The following is a 23940-nucleotide window of genomic DNA, read 5'->3' on the forward strand; positions in this document are numbered from 1 at the left end:
CTACAGATACACAGATGTGGTGCACATGTTAAAATGAATGAAAACAATAGAGAAATGAGGCAAAGTGTAAAAAATATTTTCTATTCGATTTTGCAACATTTAACATAAACAGTGTGCAGAAATTTGGTTTTCGTGCTCTAAACATAAATAGCAGTTTATCTTGTGACCAGTTGGGAAAATACACATTTATCAGTGATCTTATTCATCGTCAGCCCATCTGCAGTTTTCTTAATTATTAGTTTGACAACAAAAGTTTGGCGACTTCCAGCAAGGATTTCCCACCACTTGTTGTGGTTTGTGTGTAAACAATAATGTGTGTGTGTGTGTGCATAGCAGCAGCTGAAGACGACATGCGCAGCACCTTAAGATACTGTAGGTCGGCCTGCAGGAGGCGCAGGTGGGTCATAAGCTGCCTGTTGAGGTTGGGGCCACAGCTGCCCCCTGTCTGCGATGAAGAGGACAGTAGTTTTCTCATGTCGATGCCCACGTCACCTGCTACCCCTCCATCATCATCAGTGCTGCTCTCCTCAAAGCCTCCGCCAAAATCTAGAACCATGAACCCACCTGGATGGAGAGACAGAGCACGTGTTAAAGTTCAACAACTCTTAAAGGAATAGTACGACATTTTGTGAAACACACTTTAGATTGATGTCGTTCTCTCAAATATGATGTTATATCCAGCAGGCAGTTAGCTGAGCTAATCTGTTGCTGGCTGCGGCTCTCATCTAACGCTGCATTGGAAAATGAATACAGGAAACTTTCTGACGTTGCCTCACCGTTGCGTTCAGTTGCCTCAGGCAGTCCTGAAGTCAGATGAGGGCTGTCCTTCTGTGAGCTTGTGGACGCTCCACTCTCATCACATGTCGCAGTGGGCCCTTCAGGGCCACTGCTCGGTTTGTTCTCCTCCGTCTCCTCCTCTGCCTCTCTGCTCAGTATATGAGTGAAGACAGCCTGCTTCAGCATCGCCACTAGGACAGAGAAAACGTGTCATCTCGCTTGCTTTCACGCCCTTATCTGCATAGCTAGACACCACTGGAGGTAAGTGAGATTATGTTTTCGTAATTTGGGTGAACTGACCCTTTAACATGTAACTTACATGTCCTGAGAGCCTCTTCACCTTTGGAGGTGGGTAGACTGAATGTGTCGTGGTCTTGGTTTTCAAGAGCGATGCCCTGACGTGATCCTTCCTGCAGGAAGGGCATTCTGTCTGCCAGCTGCCCGTCCAGGAAAGCTTCTAGTTCTGCTTCATCCACCTCTTCATCATCCTCCTCTTCCTGTCTGTCTCCTACAGCCAGCTCCTCTTCCTCCTGTCTGTCTCCAACAGCTAGCTCGTCTTCCTCGTCTTCTGATTTCATGCCATCGAAGGGGTTCATACTTGCTGGAGCTTGAACATCAGGAGAAGATGTGGCATCCTTATCTAGAATGTATTGAGATTCGGATTCAAAGGATGATGGTAAACATTGAAAAAACATTTTAAAAGTGTCAGGTTTTTAAATTCATGTAAAATGAATGATATTCAGTTTAGAGAAAAGCAGAAAGTCAGTACAAATCTGTAGCTGGAACCAGTGAATGATCAGTATTTTTTCTTTCAATCAAAAAATTCAATAAAAGTCCAAATGTTTCAACACTTACCTGAAGACTGGATGCTTCCACTTGATGTCCTGTTAGGATCTTTGCTCGTCTTGGGCATCCCATGTTTGATGATCTCAATAGCATCGCCCTCAGCACTGAAAAACACTCACATTAGAAATAATGAAAGAAAAATCAAACAACAACATCAGTAAGTGGCAGTGTCAGTGGACTCACTCAGACTGAGCTGGAGGTGCATCTCTGTTGTGAGGTTTGGCCTTCATGGCGTCAGCACATTGTGTGATCAAACACTGCCACCTGGATGAATGGAGGTGATACATCAGGATGAGGTGGAGGAAACTGGTGACATGCAGCCGTTGTTTGTGGCGCAAGACTTACGTTCTTTGATCGGACACTGTCTGAGCCATCAGTTCATAGATCTGAGCCCCATTTTCTGACATGGACAACACGAAGAAAGACTTGTTGTCTGATGAGGACAGAAATGAGAACAATGATTACACAGTTACATGTTCAATGTAATATTTAACATATACTATAGACACAAGACGTAATGAGCCCAAAGTATGCACAGCATTAAGAAAGCACAAGGCTAGTAGATCAATAAAAGCTGGATAAAAAGTAAGGGCACCACCTAACTGACTGAAATTCATCCTCTGAGGATACTGAATATTTGTAGTGAATTTAATCGCAACAGTTGTTAAGATATCTGACTCAAAATCTAAAACTTAACCTCATGGTGGCACTGGATTTTTTTGGGGAAAAAATTGGAATTGGAATTCATCCTCTGGAAACCATGAATTTTGGGACAAACTTCCAGTAGTTGCTCAGATATTTCAGTCTACACCAAAATTTTACAAATGGCATTGCCAATCCTGAGAGCCATGATGCTAGTGTTGCTAACAAGAAACTTTATGACACAGAGGACTGATTCGCTAAACCATAAAGATTCAGAGCGACAGAAAATGCAAAATACAGATCCAAAAATATTCTGAGTTCTTACGAGTAGCCACCGGGCGAACCAAAACAGTGTTGAGTTTGATGATGGGGCTAAAGATGTGTTTGGTGTCGGCAGCACTGGCCAGATTCTTCCCGTGGAATTTCAGGATCAGACGCTCGTCCTGTTTCTGTAGTAAAACCAGGATGTCCTCGAGGAGGATTGTGTACAGCTCTGAAAGGAGGACATGGGGGATATAACACTATAGATTGAGGTGAAAAAGTTAAAAATCAATTTAAAAAACTGTCATTCATTAATGGTTGATTTTAATGTTAATCTCATGACTCGTGTGTGAGTGTACCGATAGTCTTGTCTTTATTGACTTTCCAGGAAAGAGGTCCCTCATGCACCATCTTCCTCTTGGTCAGGTCCAAATTCTGCATGACAAGAATCAACTTTCAATAAATAATCTCATGATTCCCACAACAACATACTGACCCGTAGTTTACAATATTATGGACAATAATTTATCAGATGTACATTTACAACTTCTGTTTAATTTGATACATAAGTCTAATACTTTACGTTGGGCCCTGCATGTTGAGATTATCCAATATAGAAACTAGTTTCTTACTTTCAGCTCCAGGATCATGGGGTTTTCACTTGTTTTGAGAGATGAGAGGTCTAACCTCCTCTGATACTCCTCAAGCCTCTGTTGAGAAAGAACACAACTTGTTAAATGTTTCCATCTAACCCTTGCAAATTACTTTTTAATTTTTGCTGATCAGTGCCTGATATATATTTTACAATGATTCTGTACCAGTTTATTCTCAGCCTCTTTGACGGCCTGGTTGACATGGTTGAGGATCTTTTTGCAACATTCTCCGGCTTTCTTCACCTTTTCCCGTTCCTCACCATCTTCTGTGAGAAGATAAACAAACACAACCAAGAGTTACTTTATGTACAACCATAACTCCTGACCTCAGTCATATGTACAGCTGTGCAGTTAATACCTGTGTACTTGGCAATGTTGTCCAGTAGGAGTGGGTACTTGGTGACTCTCTGCATCTCTACAGGAATGATGTCTTTAAGCTGCAACCTGCGACACAGACGGTTGCTCTCAGCCTCCTGAAGAGAAGAGATGAGAACAAATCAGAAAACATAATCTAAAACAAATTCTAACACCTCTGTGACATATGATATATAATAGAATAAACAGAAATAATATACAATTAGGGAAGGTAGAGAGGCCGACTTAATCACTGTTTCAAATATAAGTGTCAGTACACGAGTTTACTGTTGTTCTGACCTGCATGAACAAAGTGAACCTCTGGTCTTTCTTCTTTTTGCTCTTGATGAGCTCCAGTGCAGACGGCTGGTTACTACAGAAAGTTCCCACTGCTTTTTTGATCTTCTCCTCTCCCTCACCACTGAACTGGAATAAACACACAAACGGACAACACATTGGCATTTGTTACATTTACTGTAACTGATGTTTTTATTTACGTAGAGAAACATAAATGCTTGCGACATTTTAAAAATCAATTGTTACATCACTTTACATGTCCAATGTCAATCATATATTCTATGGACATTTCATTTGTAACTGCAATTGCAGCATTAAGTTCAACATCAAAAAATAACATTAAATAAACTCTTCACAGTATAATGTTATAGCTCCCTCATAAATAGCTATTGATACAACTTTAGAAACAGTATAGAACCTAGAAATGTGTATGTATAAAAATAGCATTTGGTCATTGTAGTTGCTTTTGTACATTCTTCTGAATTCCAGTGGATTTTTATAATATATAAATATTATACCAAAGCTGTCCACACACATAACATAAGATTCACAGATTGTTTACACATTATTGTTACAGCTAACTACCATGTGTTTTATGTCACCATGTATATATGTATTGTACTGAATTTTATATGATAAGTTGTTTTGTTATGTTTTTAGGTTGCCTTTAACAAGAGATGCAAAACAGATGGAAATTAGCCTAATAGGGAAAACTCTGGATCATTTTCTGTCGATCAATAAGCATTGTCCCTGTCAAATAGACAAATTCAAATCAAATTCAATATTTTAGTAAGACTCTATGCTCATGCAAATTAAATCCTTCTTCCATTTTCACCTCTTGTCTTAAATAAATTGTGCATAATTGTACGATCCAAGCCATTTCTCTTATCTAACAAAAATACTGTTTTTATTCAAGAACTGTTTCAAATAGCTGCTTTTGGCAAAGTTGCCAAAATTGAGACACTCAACTTGCTTTTATTTATTCATGCTGGCCACAGCCATTATTTGACTAGTGGCTATTACTTGTGAATAATTAGGACTTTTATGTCTCTGATCAACAGACAAAAAGAAATATAATGTCACAGGAATTTATTGTGGTACGAGTCCATGGTAAGCTCGAAACCCTGAAGTTATCATAATAATTTGTCAGTTAACATTTTAGAATTAGGTAGGCTCCTGTATCAACTGAAACTGGTCTTACCCACGCCAGAAGATCATCTGCAATCTGACCAATCACGGATGTCTCACTCCTCTTCCTGATTGCCGTCATCTGCTCCATTATAGAAACTGTGGAGCAAAGAGTGGAGAAATTTATTTCTCAACCCTGTGTCTTGCAGGAAATAGTGAGTGTGAGTGAGATTACCATGCAGCTGAATGATTTCCTCCAGGTTAATGAAGATGTGTTTGATGTCTTCTGGTGGCAGGATACTGTCTCTGTTCAACCTCTGGTAGAAAACACAGTCCAACACCTTCAGCGTCCTCAAGTGTGCACGCTCAGTGTAGAAAAGCTCTGAGGGTGGACAGACACAGATGGATAAGGGGATGTATATATACTGTATGCATATTTCAGCATTTTTATGTGACACTCTGGATTCTGTAATGACTCACCATTGATGACTTCCTGTCGCTTAATCTCCTGTGGTGTTAAGCTTGCCAGCACACCTTGGCTGACCAGACTCTGCCAGGTCAGAGGATCCTCTTCACACTCCATCTCACCTCCCTGGTCGTCTTCACTCTGGATGTCAGCTGAACTCACGGCACACTGAACCTCCATCCTGCTGCTGGTCGAAGACAGAGGGAGAGAGGCTATTACAAAGATTACGGTGGTAGTGGAAATGAGTATATTTATAGGGGGGGCACTACTTTTAAACTACTCTTAAACAAGTGTTAGAATATTTATTACTTATGTTTTATCTTTTTAATGTTTTTTTTTTTTTTATACCTGAAAGTTTCCTGGTCTTCCTCCTGTAACTGCTCCAGGTTGGAGGGACTGAAGTCAAACTGAGTGTTGGTCGGACTGAAGACCCCATCCTGATGGTCGCCAGACTGCAGACTCTCACCCGGTCTGGGAATGATGCAGAATGGAGACAAATCTGTCAAGAAAAGAGGATAGCAGAACAATACGTTAGTCAACTCATGCTATTTCAGACGCCATTCAAATAGCAGCTACTTTTAGAGAAAGAGAAACAGGTATATCTTACTGGAATCTGAGTCGTGTCCACTCGTATCTGAGGCCTGACCAGTGGGCGAGCTGTGTATAGGGGAGATGGTGGAAGGCGAAAATTGGGTGCTTGTGTCCGATCCCTCACTGGGCTGATTTACACGGGTCCGACCAGAATTTGGGGCTGGAGAGTCAGACTGCTCAGGGATGCCGAAGGCTGGCTGAGGGAGTTGCTTTGGTGACCGCTGCTTGTTCATCTCCACAGCCTTACCAACTGCACACAAAGCCATATACACATCATTTTATTTTTTAGCATTTAAATGCTTACAGCAGTTTTAGTGATTTCATTGCTTTTATTAGTTGGCTCACTGCATTTATGGTAGTGGGATGTTCAAAAAAAAGGTTTTCTCACCTGAAGTGGAATCCACTCTACTCAGACGCCGAGGTGGGCCAAGTATGTTGGGAAACCGTGGCTTTTTCCCCTTCTCCTCACCCTCCTTCTCAGGTTTGATACTCTTCTGCTTGTTAAATAACACAAAATACACAGATCTTAAAGTATTCACTTTAAGGGCAGCATCCAGAATCAGATAGATCCATTTGTAATTGTGGGCAGGATGATGAAGTGTATTTTTGTGTGTGCTTTTTTTGTATTTTTCTGAACAAGTGATCGGACCTTAATCTTAGGCAGGAAATTGATGCGTGCCCGTTTATGTTCGAGGCCCCGAGGCTCCTTCACTTTGACCCCAAGGTGCTTCATATAGGTGAGAATCACATACTGCATTGTTTGGCTGGAGTCAAGAAAAAAAGCTAATTGTTATTGTCAAAGCTGCACATTTCTTTAGGTGTAAAAAAGTTTTTTAGCTTTCCAGAAAGTCAAACAGATATCACGTGGACTGCCCTTTCTTACCACTTCTCCTCTTCTGTGGGCTGTGATGTCAACCTGCAACAAGCGACACAGTTAAGACACACACAAGAAATATAGGAATTGAGTATACGTGTGTACATGTCTGGAATTTGTGTGCTTAGTGTCTCACAGGATATCCTCTATCTTGGATAGGATGTGTTCAGCACAGGAGCATTCCTTCTCCAAGGCCTCTTTTCCTTGCTCTGTGTCCAGCTTAGACAGTTCGTCTTCAGCGAGAGTCAGACCCATGCTACGCTTCTGTCTGCACGTACAAAGACACAAAAACAAGCACCCCAGCATACATTATCCACGGGGCAACATATAGAGATATTATCTTCTTACAGCTAGTGTATAACAGGTTTCTGTCAGGAAAACTTTCAAGTTAAATCATTGTTGACAGAATGGTTGTGGTGAATCTTACCTGAAATCTTCCAGATTCTTGTGCAGGTCTGGCAGAAGTGTGTCCTGTAAAACCTGAGTGTACTGTTTGCAAATATCTTCTGGGATTAACTCCAGCCTCCGCTTCTCTGTACAGAGACATAAACAAACAAAAAATAGTTATCACAACTCTAACTCTTAATAAATGAAATGAAATGACTACATGGATTTATCAAACCAACTAATAAAGAAGACACAATAGCATATATGAACTCATATGCAAAACTATGAAATATGATATGTTTATGGCAATTTAAGTCAGTTCATTGAAGTGTTATGATACATATTTTAGTTTCTTTTCCTTACCCATTTCACCAGCAATTGATTCTGGCAGTGGGACTTTAAGATTCTGGGAAAGACAGAAAAAGTATGAGAGTTAAATAAAAAAATATACATATTTATATAATGATACTAATAATAATACAAAGAACAACTTTAAAATGGACTGAGGAAAAAAAGCAGAATAACTTACTGCTGTTCGATCCATAAAGAGTGAGTGGAATTCCATGAAGAAGCGGCGACTTTCTTTGGAGCTGGTCTGCTTGTGCATGTCAGCGTAGAGATAACAGAGCTAACATGTGGGAGAAGAAAGAAAGAGTTTTATATTGCTGCCAGTCTCATTTAATATGTTATACTACCTCAAAACACGGACACAAGTAGTAAACAATGGACTTGAGGTCGAGTGCCACACTCAGGATAGGGAAGTAACACAATCTGGTCTTGGTTTCTTTGTGGAATTTGTAGACCACAATAAAAATATGAAATATCACCACTATTATTCTTTAAGAATATGCAAAGTCCTCAATTTGTTCGGTACACCAGAAGTTTAAATTCATTGTCCTACCTATTATCAATGACAATAACATACTAACAATAACATACAGTAGAAGTATATGCATTTTTCATATTGATATCAACCTAAATTTTAAAATTGTATTATAAACCTTTAGTCTGCATTATGTGCGTGTGGTTGTTATACCAAAGGTGCAGGGTCAAACTGTGAGACGACGTGATGGAGGAAAACTGCAAGATGAGCCGGCCGAGACTTCAATAAGTCCAAACTCTGGAAAGAGCTACACTCTCCATTAATCTGATGGACAAAGAGAGACAGAAGGATCAACTTATAAGACTTTTATAAGCAAACTTATAAGAGAACATGTTTATTTTTTTCTTATTTTCATGCTTAAATAATCATATCGATGAAGATAATGTGACATAAAATCAGCTTGTTCTTGAGATACCTGCTCTTGCTGAGAGTCAAAGTAGTCATCTTCTGCTCCGATGATCTGGGGGTTGAGGGGATGTGGGGGACTACCCACAGTAGACTGGGCACTAGAGTCCTGAGTGAAATTGAAAAGATTATTATACATTGATATGTATTGTATATTACTACTATTCCATTAAAAAAATAATTTAGCTTTAAAATGTCACATTGATGATTTTACAAAACCAGAAAATATGTAATAATCAGACTTCATTGTGTCTTTGTGTACGTATGTGTGTGTGAGAGCATAAATAACCATGTCAGGGTGGTCGTCAGCCTCAGGTGATGAGTAGAAGTTGAGACCGTCTCGCCGACTGATGTCCGGGCTCTGACAGGGCGTCTCTCTTTTGCCGGTACTCTCTGGGAGGGGGCTGCTATGCATCTAATACACACAGACAGAAAAACACACACACATACACGTTAATACACCCACAGAACAACACAACACTTAAGCCAAATTGATTGTTTAGTCTGGGGCTGAATACTGGGAAATCCCTAGAGATTGGAAAGTACAACCGTTTCATCCCTATTTATAGAAGCTGTGATAAAAACGATTGTTATTGCAAAGGAGTCTGGCGAACCAGTATTTTCAGAGAGACTTCCTGTTGTATTTAACATCAGATCGTGGGTACTTTCACAACATATTATGGAACAATGTCCACTGGTCAACAGCAGCACCTGATCTGGTAAGTTCGTTATTTTCATAAAAACTCCATAAAATACAGGTTTAAACTGTCATTAAATGGCAAAAAAACATGTTGGCATTGATTGTAAACTGTCAGAAAATAGTAAGATTCACCCACTACAAGTTTTCAAAGCCCAAGGACACATCTCCAAATAGCTGAGCAACAGTCCAAAACTGAAAGCTACTAAATTTACAATGACATAAAACAGAGAAAATACTTCATTTAAGAGGTTGGGACTAGTGAATGGTTGGCATTTTTACATAATAAGACATTTAATACATTATCAATTTTTTGTTTATCAACAAATTAATAAGACAAATTAATATGAAAAAAAAGGATCTACCAACACTGACTTGAGAAGCTGGCAAAATCATAACAAAATCACAATTGGCGAAGAAAGTACCCACAGAGTTATTGTTGGTCCAGGTCCCGTCGGTAGCGATAGCGTTAGCCTGTTCCCTCAGATGAATAGAAGGCCCACTGTCCCTGCTGGATTCCTCCTCCTTTGACTTCACACAAATAAATCCCCAAAAAGTCCAGTGTAGTACACGTAAAAAAGTAGAAACAGTAGAAACAGGTGAAAACATGATAAAAGGCAGACAAACCGTACTCAACATATCATAATCACTGTGTCCAAGCAAATACAGTAATAAATATTCCGATTTAATTGTATCATAAATGCACCTGTAGGTCCTGTTGCTCCTTGAGTAGCATCTTTTGCATGTTGTCAGCCTTTTGACTCTGTGCGGGTTTGTTCTCAGGCTAAAAGAAGAGATAAAGAGGAAACACTGAGCCAAAATAGTCAAAGATACACTGAAAAACACGTCATTACACAATTATTCCTGTAACAGACAAATGTGATTGAAGGGAGCTTAATGTGTATACAGTGGAAAGGAGAAGTGATACTGATCAGACTGAAAGCGAAAAAGTAAAAAAGGGGAACATGAAAATGATTGACAAAAACGTGATGAACAACATTGGGAATAATTTACTGCCTGTCAGTTATTTTGTTCAGGTACACAAGATTTTCTGAAAGCATAGCCTCTAGTTTGATGTGTCCAGTGTCGCAAAGAGTACAAATCGTTGACACAGTGCAGCAGTTTCGGTAAAAGCAGGCGGTAATGGACTGAGACGATGGAGCTAATTAAAAATAATGAGCTGTGTGGGTTGTACCAGCCAGATAAGCTGCTGATACCATGAACCTTATCACAGTTGAAATAATATCATTTCAGATAATTAAAGTTTTACTTCACCATTGTGATCCACATCCAGATTCCACATAAAACAAATTACACACAAACTATAACATTAAAAAAAAAGAAAGAAACACCTGCAACTTGCACAGCTAGAATATTTTATTTGTCTAATTTATTTTTACTAACCTGTTGATTAGTAGGGCTACATTAGTACACAGTATATAGAAAAGGAACTGAGCAGATTTTACAGTCTGTTCAGTTTGTGTTACATTATTCTTGTGGAATAATTAGATTAAGTGATTATACATTTCTGGACTATGTTTAACATGAGAAAAAAATATATTTCTTTAGTATTTCCTCCAAGAAATGCATTTACACTGACAAAAAATACAAGGCCCTAACCCTTTTCCTCAGGGAAGTAGTCTATTTTCTGTATTTTTTTCTTTATATTTTTATTCTTTATTCTTTTTTAGACACCAAGTTTAGGACTGGCATTGTTTGTAGGAGAAAAGCTGTTGGGACAACACAAAAAATAAAGAAGTCCAAATCCTGCTTCCTCCGTAGAACGAAAAAAATGTTTTCACGTCATAAAGATTGTTCCCATTTTGTAACTTTCAATCAAAGCTCAAAATATTTAAAAAGGTAGCATTATTGTGTATATGGAAGTGCATCTATATGTTGAAGTGTTTAATCACTTAAATAAAAACAAAACAAGGTCAATAGTAATAATGGAAACAGGTTTTATAAGTTGCTCATACAAGCTGTTGTAAGAATAAGGACTGCACTCATGTTTGTGGCCAGTTTCATGAAAACAGATCTATGGTACTTTGATTTACCTTTAACTCATGACAACTGTTACTTATTAATAATTAACTAATTTATAGTTACAGGATTATTTTTTAATACAGAGTTTTCTCGGTTGGAGAATTTTAATGATGAAATCAGATGTTGGATGATTCTCGCATGTAACTTACAACCTACTTCATATGAACTTAAAATGACATCAGAGCTCATCAGGAAGTCTGAAAACAGGTTTTACTGTACATTTATCTGCACGCTTCCTTGACTTATTGGTAAGAGCTAAATCTTGTGTAATAAAGTGTTCCCATCTCACACGTAAATGTTTACATGAATATGATTAAATATAAAAACTCCTTCCTTACCCCATCAGGCAGAAAGGAGGTGATGTGCTCCTGGGGGCTGCTGGTCACATGGCTGGATCTCTCCCCACCTGGCAGTGCAGGTGAGTGAGGCACTGAGAGAGAGGAGTAGAGTGTGCTGACCTCTGCCCCTTCCTCCTTCTCTTCCTCCTCTCCCTCCTCTAGGGGCACATGAGGAAGCCCCGGAGGCCTCCCCAGCACTGTCAGGGCTACATAGGAACCCGCTGCCAGAAAAGAGTCATGGGAAAGGAATGAGGGGAGGGTGAAGAAAAAGAAAAATGCTGATATACAAAAGCATCCAAGCCACTGTGAAGATCTGATCACCGAAACCAGCTGAGAAAAAGAGCTTCGTCAGAGAAACATCTGACCACATAAAAGAAATGAAAAGACCAAAATAATACCATAATGCTGTCATGAATTATATGTCTTGTTCAGGCACTTGCACTCACATGTGAATGGGAAAACCCCTACATTTTCCTTCAAATTGAAATCTCAATATTTGTTTTCCAAAAGAAATGAAAAAGCTTAAAAGCTAAGCTCATACAGATGTATGTTTGGGGGCAAGTTTGTTTGACTGACAGATGTCTCAGCCTATCACAGTCAGCCCAGATGTAGATTTTATGGCTTCAGTGCTTAAAACATGCTATGTCCACGTTATTCTACAGTGTTTGGCCCTCACACAAACTGATTAGTAACTACTATAAGGCATGCTCACATTATATTCTTAATATGGTCTGAAAACTGATACAGTGTACTTACATTTTATTAGCTTTACAACCTCTATGTGGTTTGAATGTGTAACCAAGGTCCCGTTAACCTGGAAACAAAAAGCATCGGGAGAAAAAAAGTTAGCTATATCCTATATTTTTGTTATTGTCAACAATCCCATGGCATTACCAAAACCGTCTCTCTCTCTCCATCTCAATACCTTTTGACTTCCCTACCACATCTTTGGCTCTGTGCCCCAAGACCCCTATTTTAAAATGTCGTTACAATTTCCAAAAACACGATAAGGAAAATGTGGCGCAGTGCAACACGGTGACTCACTGACGTGATTATGTTAGTTATTTTGGACAATGGAGCTCTGTGGAGAAGATGAATCATCCATATCAGGCTTTGGATAAATAGAAAATATGTATTAGATTGATAATTTCATATTTCTTTTCATGGGATCGTGTGACTACAACAAAAATATAGAAAATGATCAAACTTGTCCTCTAACCACCAGCACTGAATTTATTAACATATTATGGTTAGAGCTGTAGTTGTTGTGTAGACATAACTTTATAGTCCAGCTAAAATATACTGTATTATACTACATACAATAAGATGTTTCTGCCTGTTCGTTTTCAACTTTTATCAATTTATTATTACATTTTAATATTTTACAGTCGCGGTGTGACCCCTGCATCAGCAACCCTTAACCCCTCAACAACTGGTTTCCAGCTTGAGGCCCTTTGGCAAAGCACAATCAGTGACTCCATAAACCAGACTGAAAACAGTTTTCTGTTCAGGTCTGTTTGTTTGCTGCAGCTAATTTTAAAGAAAAAAAAAGAAAAGCAAATGCTGTTACTTACTGCATGAGTTTCACAATAAATGCATTTTAATCTGACCATCTGCATTGGCAAATAGGCTGAGTTTAAGATAAAATAATCCTTCACTGAGCCCCCTGAGGGGAATTTAGGCTTTTACGCAAGCAGCAGCACAGGCGCAGAAACAAGTACAGAAAAGTAAAGAATGTAAAAAAGAAATAGTTTAAAACTATTTAGAGTAAAAATAATATAGAAACTACACATTTAGGAATCTGAACTGGTAGCGTGAGAGAAAAAGATGGATCAGCGCATCCCTTTCACAAAAGCTGAGACTAAACAAATTAGATTTAAAAAAGGTCCAGTGTGTATGATTTAGTGGCACTGTGAGCCTGTGCAACCAGCTGAATGCTGTTACATACTAGACCTTTAACTCAGTTTCAGATCCAGCTGCTTATCCCGCGAGTGAGAAGGAACTGTTAATTCACATAGCTCTCATTGTCTCACCTTAATGATCCTATCTCCTGTCTGAACACCTGCTCGCATCGCAGCTCCATCTACAGTGCAAAAAAAACAGAAAAGACTGAGAGCTGTTGCTTTTTGTCTCATGTGGTCATGTGTGCTTGTGTCTGTCTTGCCATCTTTGTGAGGATAGTGACCACAGATGTACTGTTACAAAAACATGGTCAGTCATGGTTAACATTAGGTTTAGGGCTAGGGGATGCATTATGTCAGTGAGGCCTAAAAGTATAGAAAGACAAATGTCTGTGTGTGTGTCAAAGCCTTACTTACGTTTTTTTACCAGCTGCACAAACACAGGGTTGTCTCCACTTACAGTCAGCCCAAAGCCATTTTCATCTCTCTGGATTATCACACACCGCTGGACAAGACCTGCCATTTACACACACATACAGAAGCAACCACTGGTTGTCAGATGATCCAACTTCATGGCTTCATGATGTTTCTGTTTTAGTCCAACAAAGAAAAAGGCATTAATATTGAATATGTTGTTATCTATTGTTATATTAGCTTTTGATAGCTCTAGTTTAAATAATTCCTCCATTATTTAACAAAAGAAAATTCAAAACATACATCTGTATTCTTTTACATTTCTTACAAAAAATGAATGTTAGTTAAAAGTATTAGCAAAACTAATGAAGAAAGTTTCATCTCATAGTATTTGTTTGAACCTAAAGGAATCCTGGCACTGGTGCAGTCACTTGTGGGAAAAATTCTTCCACACAGGAAGTGACAAATCAAGAGACTGAAACAGAAAAGGTTTTTAAATAGAAGCTCGATCTCTTTCCAACTAAAACTGAACTCACCAGAGAGAGATCTTTTTCATTTTGTCTCTCTTAAATCTTTGTAATATGATAATAATACAACTTTTTTATTTTTTAAGAGATACTTTATTACTTTATTAATCTCCTCAACGGGGAAATTCTTTACAAGTTTCAGTAAACATTTGTATATACAATCATTTGGTTGTTTGCACATCTTAAACACTTTGTGTTTAGGACTTAATAACATCTAGGGGTGCAGTTGCCGATTACAACCCCCTCACCACACCCTGTCCTTTCTTCCTTAGCATGAAGTCCACAAGTGGCTTCCTGTGAAAAACATAAAAGTTCCTGTCTGAAGCCAGTGTTCAGTTTGTCCATTCTCTGATACTTATGTATGCATGTTCTTCAGTAACTCTTCATTCTGTGATTCTGTGTGGAGTTTTCTTGCAAACAAGGTTATGTTTACATACATTTTTTCCTCATCAAAATGCATAGTGTATCCTTGAGGCCTAACCAACATTCAGGGTGCATTTGCTTCCTTTGTGAAACATGTGATCAAAACTGATTTCTTCAATAGTTTTAACTGTACAGAGTTAACCCCCATATTTGCTAGCTTTCAATCTTCCTCACTCCCTTTGTGCATGCATTAGTACCTTGTTTTGCACATTAATGCCACAAACAATCTGCAGAAACAACACTGAGTATTTTGCGTCACCTTCGTAGTTGTAGAAAACATTGCTTCATAGCACCACTAGTAGTCAAAAACTCCACAGGATACCTTTAACACACCCTGTATTCTGTCCTATTTGCATTTTGAAAAATCCCATGACAGTGTGCCAGGAGCCACTACCAATCTGAATCTGCCAAGTCCTTCTGGCCCTATAAAACTAGTGCCTCCATTTTTAAACTCAACTGAGTCATTCATATTCCTACACACCTACTTCATCAAAACCCTGAAATCTGCAGAGACCATCTACTAAATCAAGAAAGTTCCATCAGGGATGTTCTTCCTGTAGTCACTGAGGAAGTTCGGTGAATCACTATCTCCCTTAGTCTGGATTTCCTTTTCCTTCTCCTGAGTGGATAATTGGCTGCCTTCTGGACTCCATGAAGGAGCCTCAAGACTCAAGGGTGAATAAAAGGGCAGGAAGGATTAATGTCAACCTTGCAACCCAGGCAACCATCTTAACAACTTGTTTCAGAGCGCTGCCTACTACCACACAATCTCTGTTCTCCCCTTCACCAGCCCCTGTGTTAAAGACCATGTATGGCAGATAAAGATGTATGTATGTATATGTCAGTAATAGCAAAGTTTACTCATTCAGCTATAAGTTATAAATTCAGTTAGAGCATTATTGATTAATTTGCCAATTGTTTTCTTGATAAATCAATACTTTTTAGGCTGTAAAATGTCTTAATGCTGAAAGATGAATACAAAGCAGAATTTCCTGGGGCTTATGGGTGACATATAGTCAAAAACCCCAAAATATTTAATATCAAACAAAGGAAAGCAGCAAAACTTCACATTTAAAAGGCGGGAACAGAACATGTTTGGCATTTTTTGCTTGACAAGTGACTAAAACAATTAATTGAAATAGCAAAACTCAATGTTTATTTGAAATAATGCAAAACAGGTGCAAGGTAAAGTAAACCATCTGTTAAGCCACGTCGCTAACACTTGGCATTTCACACTGGTTTTATAAAAAGTGCTTCACAGAAGAAAGGCTGCAGAAAGTTAAAATTTTAAAAAAATCAAGCACTAAAACAAAATATAAATCAGCATACGTCTCTTACCTGTAGGGTCAAACTCATGTTTGAGGGAGACAGAGGATTTCTCATTTTTAGGTTTCTTGTCTGTGGGGTCCTTGTTGAGAATGCTTGGGGTCCTAGAGAGACAAAGTGAGGACACAAAATACAATAAATAAATACATTTAAGTAATTTTGTTACTTTCTCACTGTTGTTTTAGCTTTTGGTTCTCTAGTTTGGAAATGCATCAAATCTTAAAAGAAGGTGCTGATTGAATAGTATAACAATAACAGGCAGTGTATCTTAAGTAAGGCGCACTGTAAACATATTGTAATCAGTGTTATATGCACATATAAACTCCAAGTGTAGTTAGTGTAGCTAAAATCCATTTCTTGAAAGGAATAGCACTACACACAGCTATGGGGATTAACAAATATACGCTTATAAGCATGATTAAGGTTATCTCATTTGACAGGTGCAACAAAACAAATGCCGAGAACAGACTACTAAAATATTTGCTTGCCTAGGGTGGCAGCTTCTACAACATGTTTCATGACAATGACTCAAAGATGAACGATGTTAATGAAAAAAAAGACGACCACCATGTTACAGGTAGAATTTGACTTTATGATGACCTTTTTTGATACGGTTGACGAAAGACAGAAATACAACACGATGGGAGTGGGGGAGATGCCATGTACATTTTGTAAATGCCTGAACATCTTGAAGAAAGATCTAATCAGGCAAAGTAAAAACACTTCCATTGTTAAACCACAGGTATGTAGAGGTTTTAATGGATCTCTGTAGAGTTACTGACCACAAGAACTAGAAAGCAAATTTTTGATGAGTAGCGCTTAAGAAAACTAAATGACAATTAAAAAAAAAGACATAAGATATGTATGGCAGTAATGCTCAAACTAAGGTACATTTAGGCAGTGACATGTAAAATTGCATGGGGGGGTCATGTGTCCAGTGACTTCCTAACTGCCTGGAAATCTCAGTGACAACAAAACTAGACTTTTTACCTCTGGATAGAGTCAGGTGTTTCCACTCTTTAGGCTAAATGAAGATACCCTGTTGTTGTATGTAGCTTCATATTGAATAGGCAGATTTGTACTATTGCTAACAATGTAAATATGTAATACACTTTCAATGTCAACATATAACAATTCCCATGGCAGCAGGAGAGTCTGGTATGTTGCGTAGTCAAAAATATGAATGTACAGGCAATTAGTAACCTGAAAAGTTGGATAAAGGGAATCCACATCTCATTAGCGTAAAAACATGTATTTAGATCTTTTCTCATATGGACAACAGCCTCCTGCAGTCACCCATTGAAAATCACACCTGCCGAACGACAACCATCATAGTATTCTCTAATTGTGTCGATATTATTAAAAGTGGACAGACAAAGCTATTGATGTCTAAATTTGAAAAAAAACAACAACAATAAAAAGACTAAAAAAATAGAACAGGCTATATGTCCTCCCTCTTTCTTGGTATTTGCTTAACTGATTTATAATGCATATCCCTCATAGGAGGTGGACCTGACGGTGGTAGTTCATATATTAATAGCTGAGGTCCCCCTTTCCGTGTCCCCCCTACAGCTCCTCCTACTTGTTCCGCAAGAGGGGTTTTTGTTTGTGCTGCTGTTCCTCCCTCAGACAATGGGGGCCCTGGGCTTTTAACAATGGCTCCCACGTCAGTGCCAACTTACTATACTCTGGCTTTGTGGGACAGATTCCCGGAAATGGAGACTAGGGTTTCTGGCTCGGTTCCAGTTTCCTGAATGAGGGAGAAGGCTGGGAAAGAAACAGAGGAGGGAGACTGGAAGGAGGAGGCGCAGAAGTGTCTTTGAGGGAAGACAAAGGACAGAGCTGAGGAAATTTCAACTGAGCTGCCAGAGTGTGTGAACAATCCCTTCTAAACTAACCTCATGGTGCAGTGAAAAGATGATATAAATTAAATTCTGGGATATCAGATTGAGACAAACAGAAGACAGGAAACTAATTTCCTTTTGTGTCAAGGTCCCATAAAATGAACCAGACTGAATAGATGAAACTGATTCCACTCCTAGACAAAACAAAACTCACAATAACAGATAAAGGGATGAAATTATGTTGAATAGGAAAGTATATGTGGTAACCTTGTCTTTTTCTCCGAGATTGGATGGCCCACTTAGGGAGCTTCCTTGCTGTGCTTAGAGGAGATTAGCAGTCGATAAGACATGGTGAGACAAGGACGAATTGCATCCTGCTCAGTGGGTGGCAGCTAAGTGCATTTTTCTGGATAAGAGCTTTTAGTTCCAGAGATTGAAGGCACAATCACGAAGACAAACTTCTTTGATAACTTTGAACCTTGTGGCACAAGTCACCTGAAAACCTAACTACTGACTCTTTATCACAAAAGTAGCCTACTTTGGCAAGTGACCCCACATTGAAGAGGTTTATGGAGAAGCATACATCAGGGAGTGAGGAAAAAAGCTGGCAAATGTGACTGTATGAAACGTGAATACATTTTTTTATTACATGACCTCTTCTGTGAACATGACTTTTGAGTCATATCAGGACAGATTTTCATCAGGAATGGTACAGTGTATAGAAGAGAGAAGAGTTTTAGTATACTTTGTATTATACGCATATTATATATTTCTCATATTCTATCTTAGTAACCCAAAAAACACATTTTAAAAGGAATAGATTAAATAGTGTGTTTATCTGCTCCAATGCAAGGTGCAATCGTTAGCATCACAAAGTCACTAGGTTACTACCTACAGTGGTAACTAAGTCTTACTTTCAAAGCCAAGAAGCACACATTATTTGTGGAGTAACAGGTTACATTGAAAAGAAAAATCCCTGAATATTCTAATATCTGATAATATTCAATAAATTTGCAGGTTATACTTGAAAATGCCATGACAGCCTGCCTCTGTAGAAGTCATTAAAATCTGGTTGAAAAGTTCACCAGTTCAGGATTACAAAAGGAAGTGCTCGTGTCAATTTGAAAAGTTAACTGGCACAACAATAAAAGGGAATCATTCTTTTACTTATTGTATTAGTGTCGCTCGGCTTGGATGTAGGTCTGGTGGCTAATGTTTTCAGACTTTCCTTAGTGCAGAGTTATCAAAGGAGGACAAAAAAAACATGCAGCAATCTACTTGTGTCTCAGATGCCAAAAATACCAGACAATTCTTCTGGGACGATAACAGCAAAGGACTCAGCTCAAGAGGCTTGGAGATAAAAACCTGAGAAGCTACAAATACACATAGAGTAGATCACAATGTTTATGAAGCGAGATACAGGGAAATGATTTAGGCTTATGCCTTATGTCTATCTATGCCCTTTAACATTTTTACATTTATTTTAGTACAACACATGTCCTAAATAAAAGCTACATAAAACAACAACACACAAACCAAGATATCACATTAATTACCTTACAGTTTTTCTTCATGTTATATAGGAAGATGAACAATACAGACATCTCTATTTACCAATTCAACTTTTCCCGGACAGTTGATGCAGTTTTTAGTTCGTTGTTCTAAATTAATGCTTCACTGTTAAACTATAGGAGACTATTACAACAGCACTGTGGACCTCTAGAGGTTTGGTGAAGACCTTTAAGTCACATGGACCTTTAACCAATGAAATAAGTATCCTAATGAGAACCATGCAAAATGAATTTCATACATGTTTGTAATTAACAGGAGTAAAAGAGAAGACTCAATTAAAATGGCATCTTTAATTTCTATTTAAACCACATACAAATTTGTTGACAACTTTTCCCTTTATTTAATTAACCTTCCTGCAAGTCAGTATTCAGATTTTACATACACGCACACACACATCAGAAACTTATGCGTGGGATCAATTCCCCAGACTTTAAGTAAACAATAACTTCACTGGTTAATTATCTGAGCTTTCCAGAGTGAATATTTTCTCGTCCGTTTCCATTTCAGTGACTCATTGCACATTTGCATCTGACGTCACTTGGCTCCCACCAGTGTATCACCACAAACATTCAAATTTAATATAAGCTTGGGAACTCCAAGGGCTGATCTAATCAAGAAACTCAACATAGGCTCTAAAACATGACTACAGTCTATGAATGGAAACTTTGATTGATAAAGACCATGTCACTGGCATACAGAACAGTTTTTAATATAAACACAGGTTTAATCTCCAATATTTATCCACACCAAATAATACATTGATAAGCTCCTAGGCTCCATAAATCATGATAATCTTGATATCTTGACAGCACATGGTTTGAATCTTGGAGGCTATATCCCTTTGGAGCTTTTTAATGGAAGAATATTGTAATATAAATACTATATGTTCATTATGCAGCAGTGTACAGTGTAAAGTCTTGACAACAAACCCCTCAGAGACAGAATCAAGTCTGAATCATTCATCACTAAATACCTGAAATTATTACATCTCAGCCATTCGTGCTGCTCACTGCACAGCATATGTTCTCTGACCTGCCTGCCCTTCGGTAATTTGTCATGATAAAACTTGTCTTCAGTGATGAATATCTAAATTAATCTAAAAAAAACAGTCACAGACACATTTTTTGTATGCGCACACATCTCATTCAAGTCCACGATTCCTATCCAGTGGTTTGTAAATTCAGATGCTGGAATAGAGTTGGGTTTGGATTTCTTCAAGATAAAACAGAGCTGCTAAACCATGACATTTGTTGTGCTCGATCACCAGCTGTCTGTATTTTCACAGGTAGTGGCCAAAATAGAGAACAAAAAAGAAAGTGTGTTTTAATCACAAAGTGGTCTGTTTGTCACATTTGAATTATCACTAACCAAAGTGATTCCACTTTGGAAACAGTTGTGGATCAGATTGATGGTTGCCTTCAAATTGCGCCTGATAGCCTTTGTAGCCATTGGCATGTGTGTGTATGAATATGTGAGTGACAGTCTTGGATATATGAATGTAGCCATTTACCATTTATTTCCAGATGGACAGACACTGCACCTGGGAAAATTCAAACGCAAATGCAGTGGAATACTGTCAGTAAATATGTATGTTAGTACATGTTAATTCAAAAATTAACCACTTGGCCACCGTTGCAACCACTTGGCTATCAAGGTGCTCCAATGGATCTGTTTTTACTCTTTTATGAGGGTGCACTTTTATTATGCATAGTTTCGGTGGCAGTGAAGAGAAAAACAAAGGTCAGGCTGCAAAATCCAGCTTCTGAACAATACACTAAGTAGAATTAAGAACAGTAAAATTAATCTGAAATGAGGAGAAAGGTAACAGAGTAAAGAGTAAATTATAGGTGAGATGATACATTTAGGGAGCCTCTATTTAGGCATATGCTGCTAATCTTGGAGTGTTATATTACACTGCGGTAGCTTTGAAAGTGCTCTGGCTTGTTGGTAGCCATCCTGCACTGATGTGTCAGTGTCAGTCAGGAAAGGGCCAGTGGCCTGGTGGGCCCGACAGACATTGTTTAACAGTGATGTCACCACTTCCCGCCACAGGGTGTAGAGATGGTGGTGGTGGGGGGGAGTTTAGAGGTCGGCGGGCAGGAAACACACAGATCAGCAAAACTGTGCGACAAAGAGTAAAAGAGCTGGTCCATGTACTGCTGGCATACATCCTAAATCTAAGCATCACCCTTACTGTGGGCTCAACTGTGTGTCATTGTTTTTGACAACACAAACAAATAAATTCATGAGTCTGGCAGGTTTAGTCTTATCTAAACTGAAGAGACAGCTGAAAGAAACTCTCCCATCCTAACTAGGGGAGGTAGAGTCATTATTTAAACTGCCTGATGGTTTCAAATGAATCATAGATGTGTTAATAACTGCTCTGACTGATGGCTGCATCCTATTTCTGCTTTTTCACCAAAACCTCTGTGAGACAGATGTACGTGTATTATCTCTGTAGGCTCACTCTGCAAGGCAAGAGAGCCCAGTAGATGTAGTTCAAGGCTGGAATCTATCTGGTATGACGACGGACTTGTTTCGACAAATTTAAGAAACACCAACTGTGATATGCAACAGGAAGCAAGTTCCTTACACAAGCAAGAGCAGAACTTCCAAAATAATGTGCAATTTGCTGATCACTTTATTATTTACAGACTTGAACAGAATGATCTTAAACCCAGTGGTATACAACCTCAGGGTCAGTTTATAAACTATGAGGATAATGATCAGTTTGTAGAATTTTACGGTTTGTTTTTCTCATTTAATTAACTTTGACTAACCTGTTGGCTTGTTTAAAACCATTATCTACTTGTGTTTGTTGCCCCCTTGGACCTATTTTTAGTAACAGTGCAGTGTTCCCAGATCTTAGCAATTACTACAATGTTAACAGAACTGATAAAGGCATTGGCCGGGCCAACCAAAATAAAAACCAAGCTGTAATAAACCATAGTTTTCCTTTAAAGACCTCCTTTTACCCAACCTCCAGGGACCTGTACTGTGCCTTAAGTTAGCTGTGCTAGTAAAGCTACTGTGACCCTAACATGACTTATGCAATGTTCTTCAGGAAAGAAGGTGGTTTTAGTCTTTCCCTCAAGGCTAGGCAGACAGAAGAACATGTCCCACGCTGGGTGTTGTCACATCCAGACAGTAAAATATCACAAATGTTGGGAGAAACCTAGCAGGCTGCTCAAACTGAATTCTTCTCACTGAGAAACCCTTGAACAACATCCAAGAAATGACCTAACAACTGCTGGAGTTGGCACAAATGTTGCCTGGCAACTGAACCAACTTTTTTTTTTGGTCGTAAAGGTTTCAGTAATAACCTTCAAAATCCACAGACAAGCGTGTTGTTAAGATAATGAAACTAAATCACCTCGTCACAGAGGTATGTTCAGCGACAGTACAGGGAGTCATCAAGTCACATTCAGACTTCATTCAATTTGCATTTGCTACTTTGCAAGTAAAACAAATTTATTAAATTCTGCTTCAATGAAAACATTTACAGATGCAGGCAGGAACTCAGATACAGCACTATATGTTGATACAGTAAAATAAACATATTTTTCTGAAAACTGTTATATTGGTTTAGTTTACGACTATATAATGCCATACTGCAGTTTTGGTAAAAGATTTGGACAACATGGTGCTTAATTAAGATGCTTAGAAGCCAACAGAGGTTTGGATCAGTACAAATTTTTGAATGTATGAGAAGAATGTAGAATGGATGAAAGTATGACTGGATCATCAAGTTTGTAATAGCTGCTGTGACATTGAAAGTAACATCCAAATTAACCCAGTCCAGTTTTGTAGTGCTAGCAGAGGAGTACCAAAACTGGACATGCTAAATAGTAATTTTACCTCACAGGACACAGGAGTTATTGGCTAGCTTCTAACATGATCAGTTAGTTTGTTGTCACATAACACAAACTGACCAATAAAATTGACAGATGTGATGGACTTGCATTCATATGGATTTTCTCAAGCCAATCTCAGAAAGAGAGCAAACAAGAGTTTCCCCATAATGTTGAACTGTTCCTTTAAATTTTATTTGACAAACCATAGATGGTTCTTTGGTTTTTCATTTTTTTCATTTTCCCTTAAGGTCAGTTCTTTAGTACATCATGCTTTCCACCCCACAGTCTTTTTAAAACTGTATATATCTTTACGGGGAATTTGTTTCTACATAAAGGAGGTCCATTCTTGTAAAAAGCAGACGAGTGCCGTCGAGTCCTCTGCAGGCTGAAGGTCAAGAAATCAAATGACTTTGTTTGACTTTCCAAGGCAGTCATGT

General features: G+C 38.5%; 1 protein-coding gene across 3 annotated transcripts in view; it reads right to left on the bottom strand.

Moving 5' to 3' along the window:
* Positions 1–23940, bottom strand: part of LOC104923945 (rho guanine nucleotide exchange factor 12) — a 28543-nt gene that overhangs the window by 2558 nt on the left and 2045 nt on the right. The window contains exons 2-35 of one of the 3 annotated variants that reach the window (XM_019274805.2): positions 16246–16337; positions 13961–14059; positions 13676–13725; positions 12399–12456; positions 11643–11863; positions 9968–10045; positions 9691–9792; positions 8854–8979; positions 8575–8673; positions 8313–8423; positions 7806–7904; positions 7640–7682; positions 7317–7422; positions 7026–7157; positions 6899–6931; positions 6665–6779; positions 6404–6509; positions 6032–6265; positions 5773–5923; positions 5439–5608; positions 5194–5340; positions 5032–5117; positions 3834–3959; positions 3538–3652; positions 3345–3445; positions 3159–3236; positions 2886–2961; positions 2591–2758; positions 1969–2056; positions 1807–1887; positions 1633–1727; positions 1097–1417; positions 777–968; positions 362–564 (exon numbers count right to left, since the gene is read on the bottom strand). In XM_019274805.2, the coding sequence (XP_019130350.2) occupies positions 362–564; positions 777–968; positions 1097–1417; positions 1633–1727; positions 1807–1887; positions 1969–2056; positions 2591–2758; positions 2886–2961; positions 3159–3236; positions 3345–3445; positions 3538–3652; positions 3834–3959; positions 5032–5117; positions 5194–5340; positions 5439–5608; positions 5773–5923; positions 6032–6265; positions 6404–6509; positions 6665–6779; positions 6899–6931; positions 7026–7157; positions 7317–7422; positions 7640–7682; positions 7806–7904; positions 8313–8423; positions 8575–8673; positions 8854–8979; positions 9691–9792; positions 9968–10045; positions 11643–11863; positions 12399–12456; positions 13676–13725; positions 13961–14059; positions 16246–16337 (4102 nt within the window). Of the gene's footprint in view, positions 1–361; positions 565–776; positions 969–1096; positions 1418–1632; positions 1728–1806; positions 1888–1968; positions 2057–2590; positions 2759–2885; positions 2962–3158; positions 3237–3344; positions 3446–3537; positions 3653–3833; positions 3960–5031; positions 5118–5193; positions 5341–5438; positions 5612–5772; positions 5924–6031; positions 6266–6403; positions 6510–6664; positions 6780–6898; positions 6932–7025; positions 7158–7316; positions 7423–7639; positions 7683–7805; positions 7905–8312; positions 8424–8574; positions 8674–8853; positions 8980–9690; positions 9793–9967; positions 10046–11642; positions 11864–12398; positions 12457–13675; positions 13726–13960; positions 14133–16245; positions 16338–23940 lie in introns of those variants that run through there. The other 2 variants (XM_010737159.3, XM_019274806.2) reach the window with 2 other exon arrangements.

Source organism: Larimichthys crocea, chromosome III (assembly GCF_000972845.2).
Source record: "Larimichthys crocea isolate SSNF chromosome III, L_crocea_2.0, whole genome shotgun sequence".
NCBI lineage: Eukaryota > Metazoa > Chordata > Actinopteri > Sciaenidae > Larimichthys > Larimichthys crocea.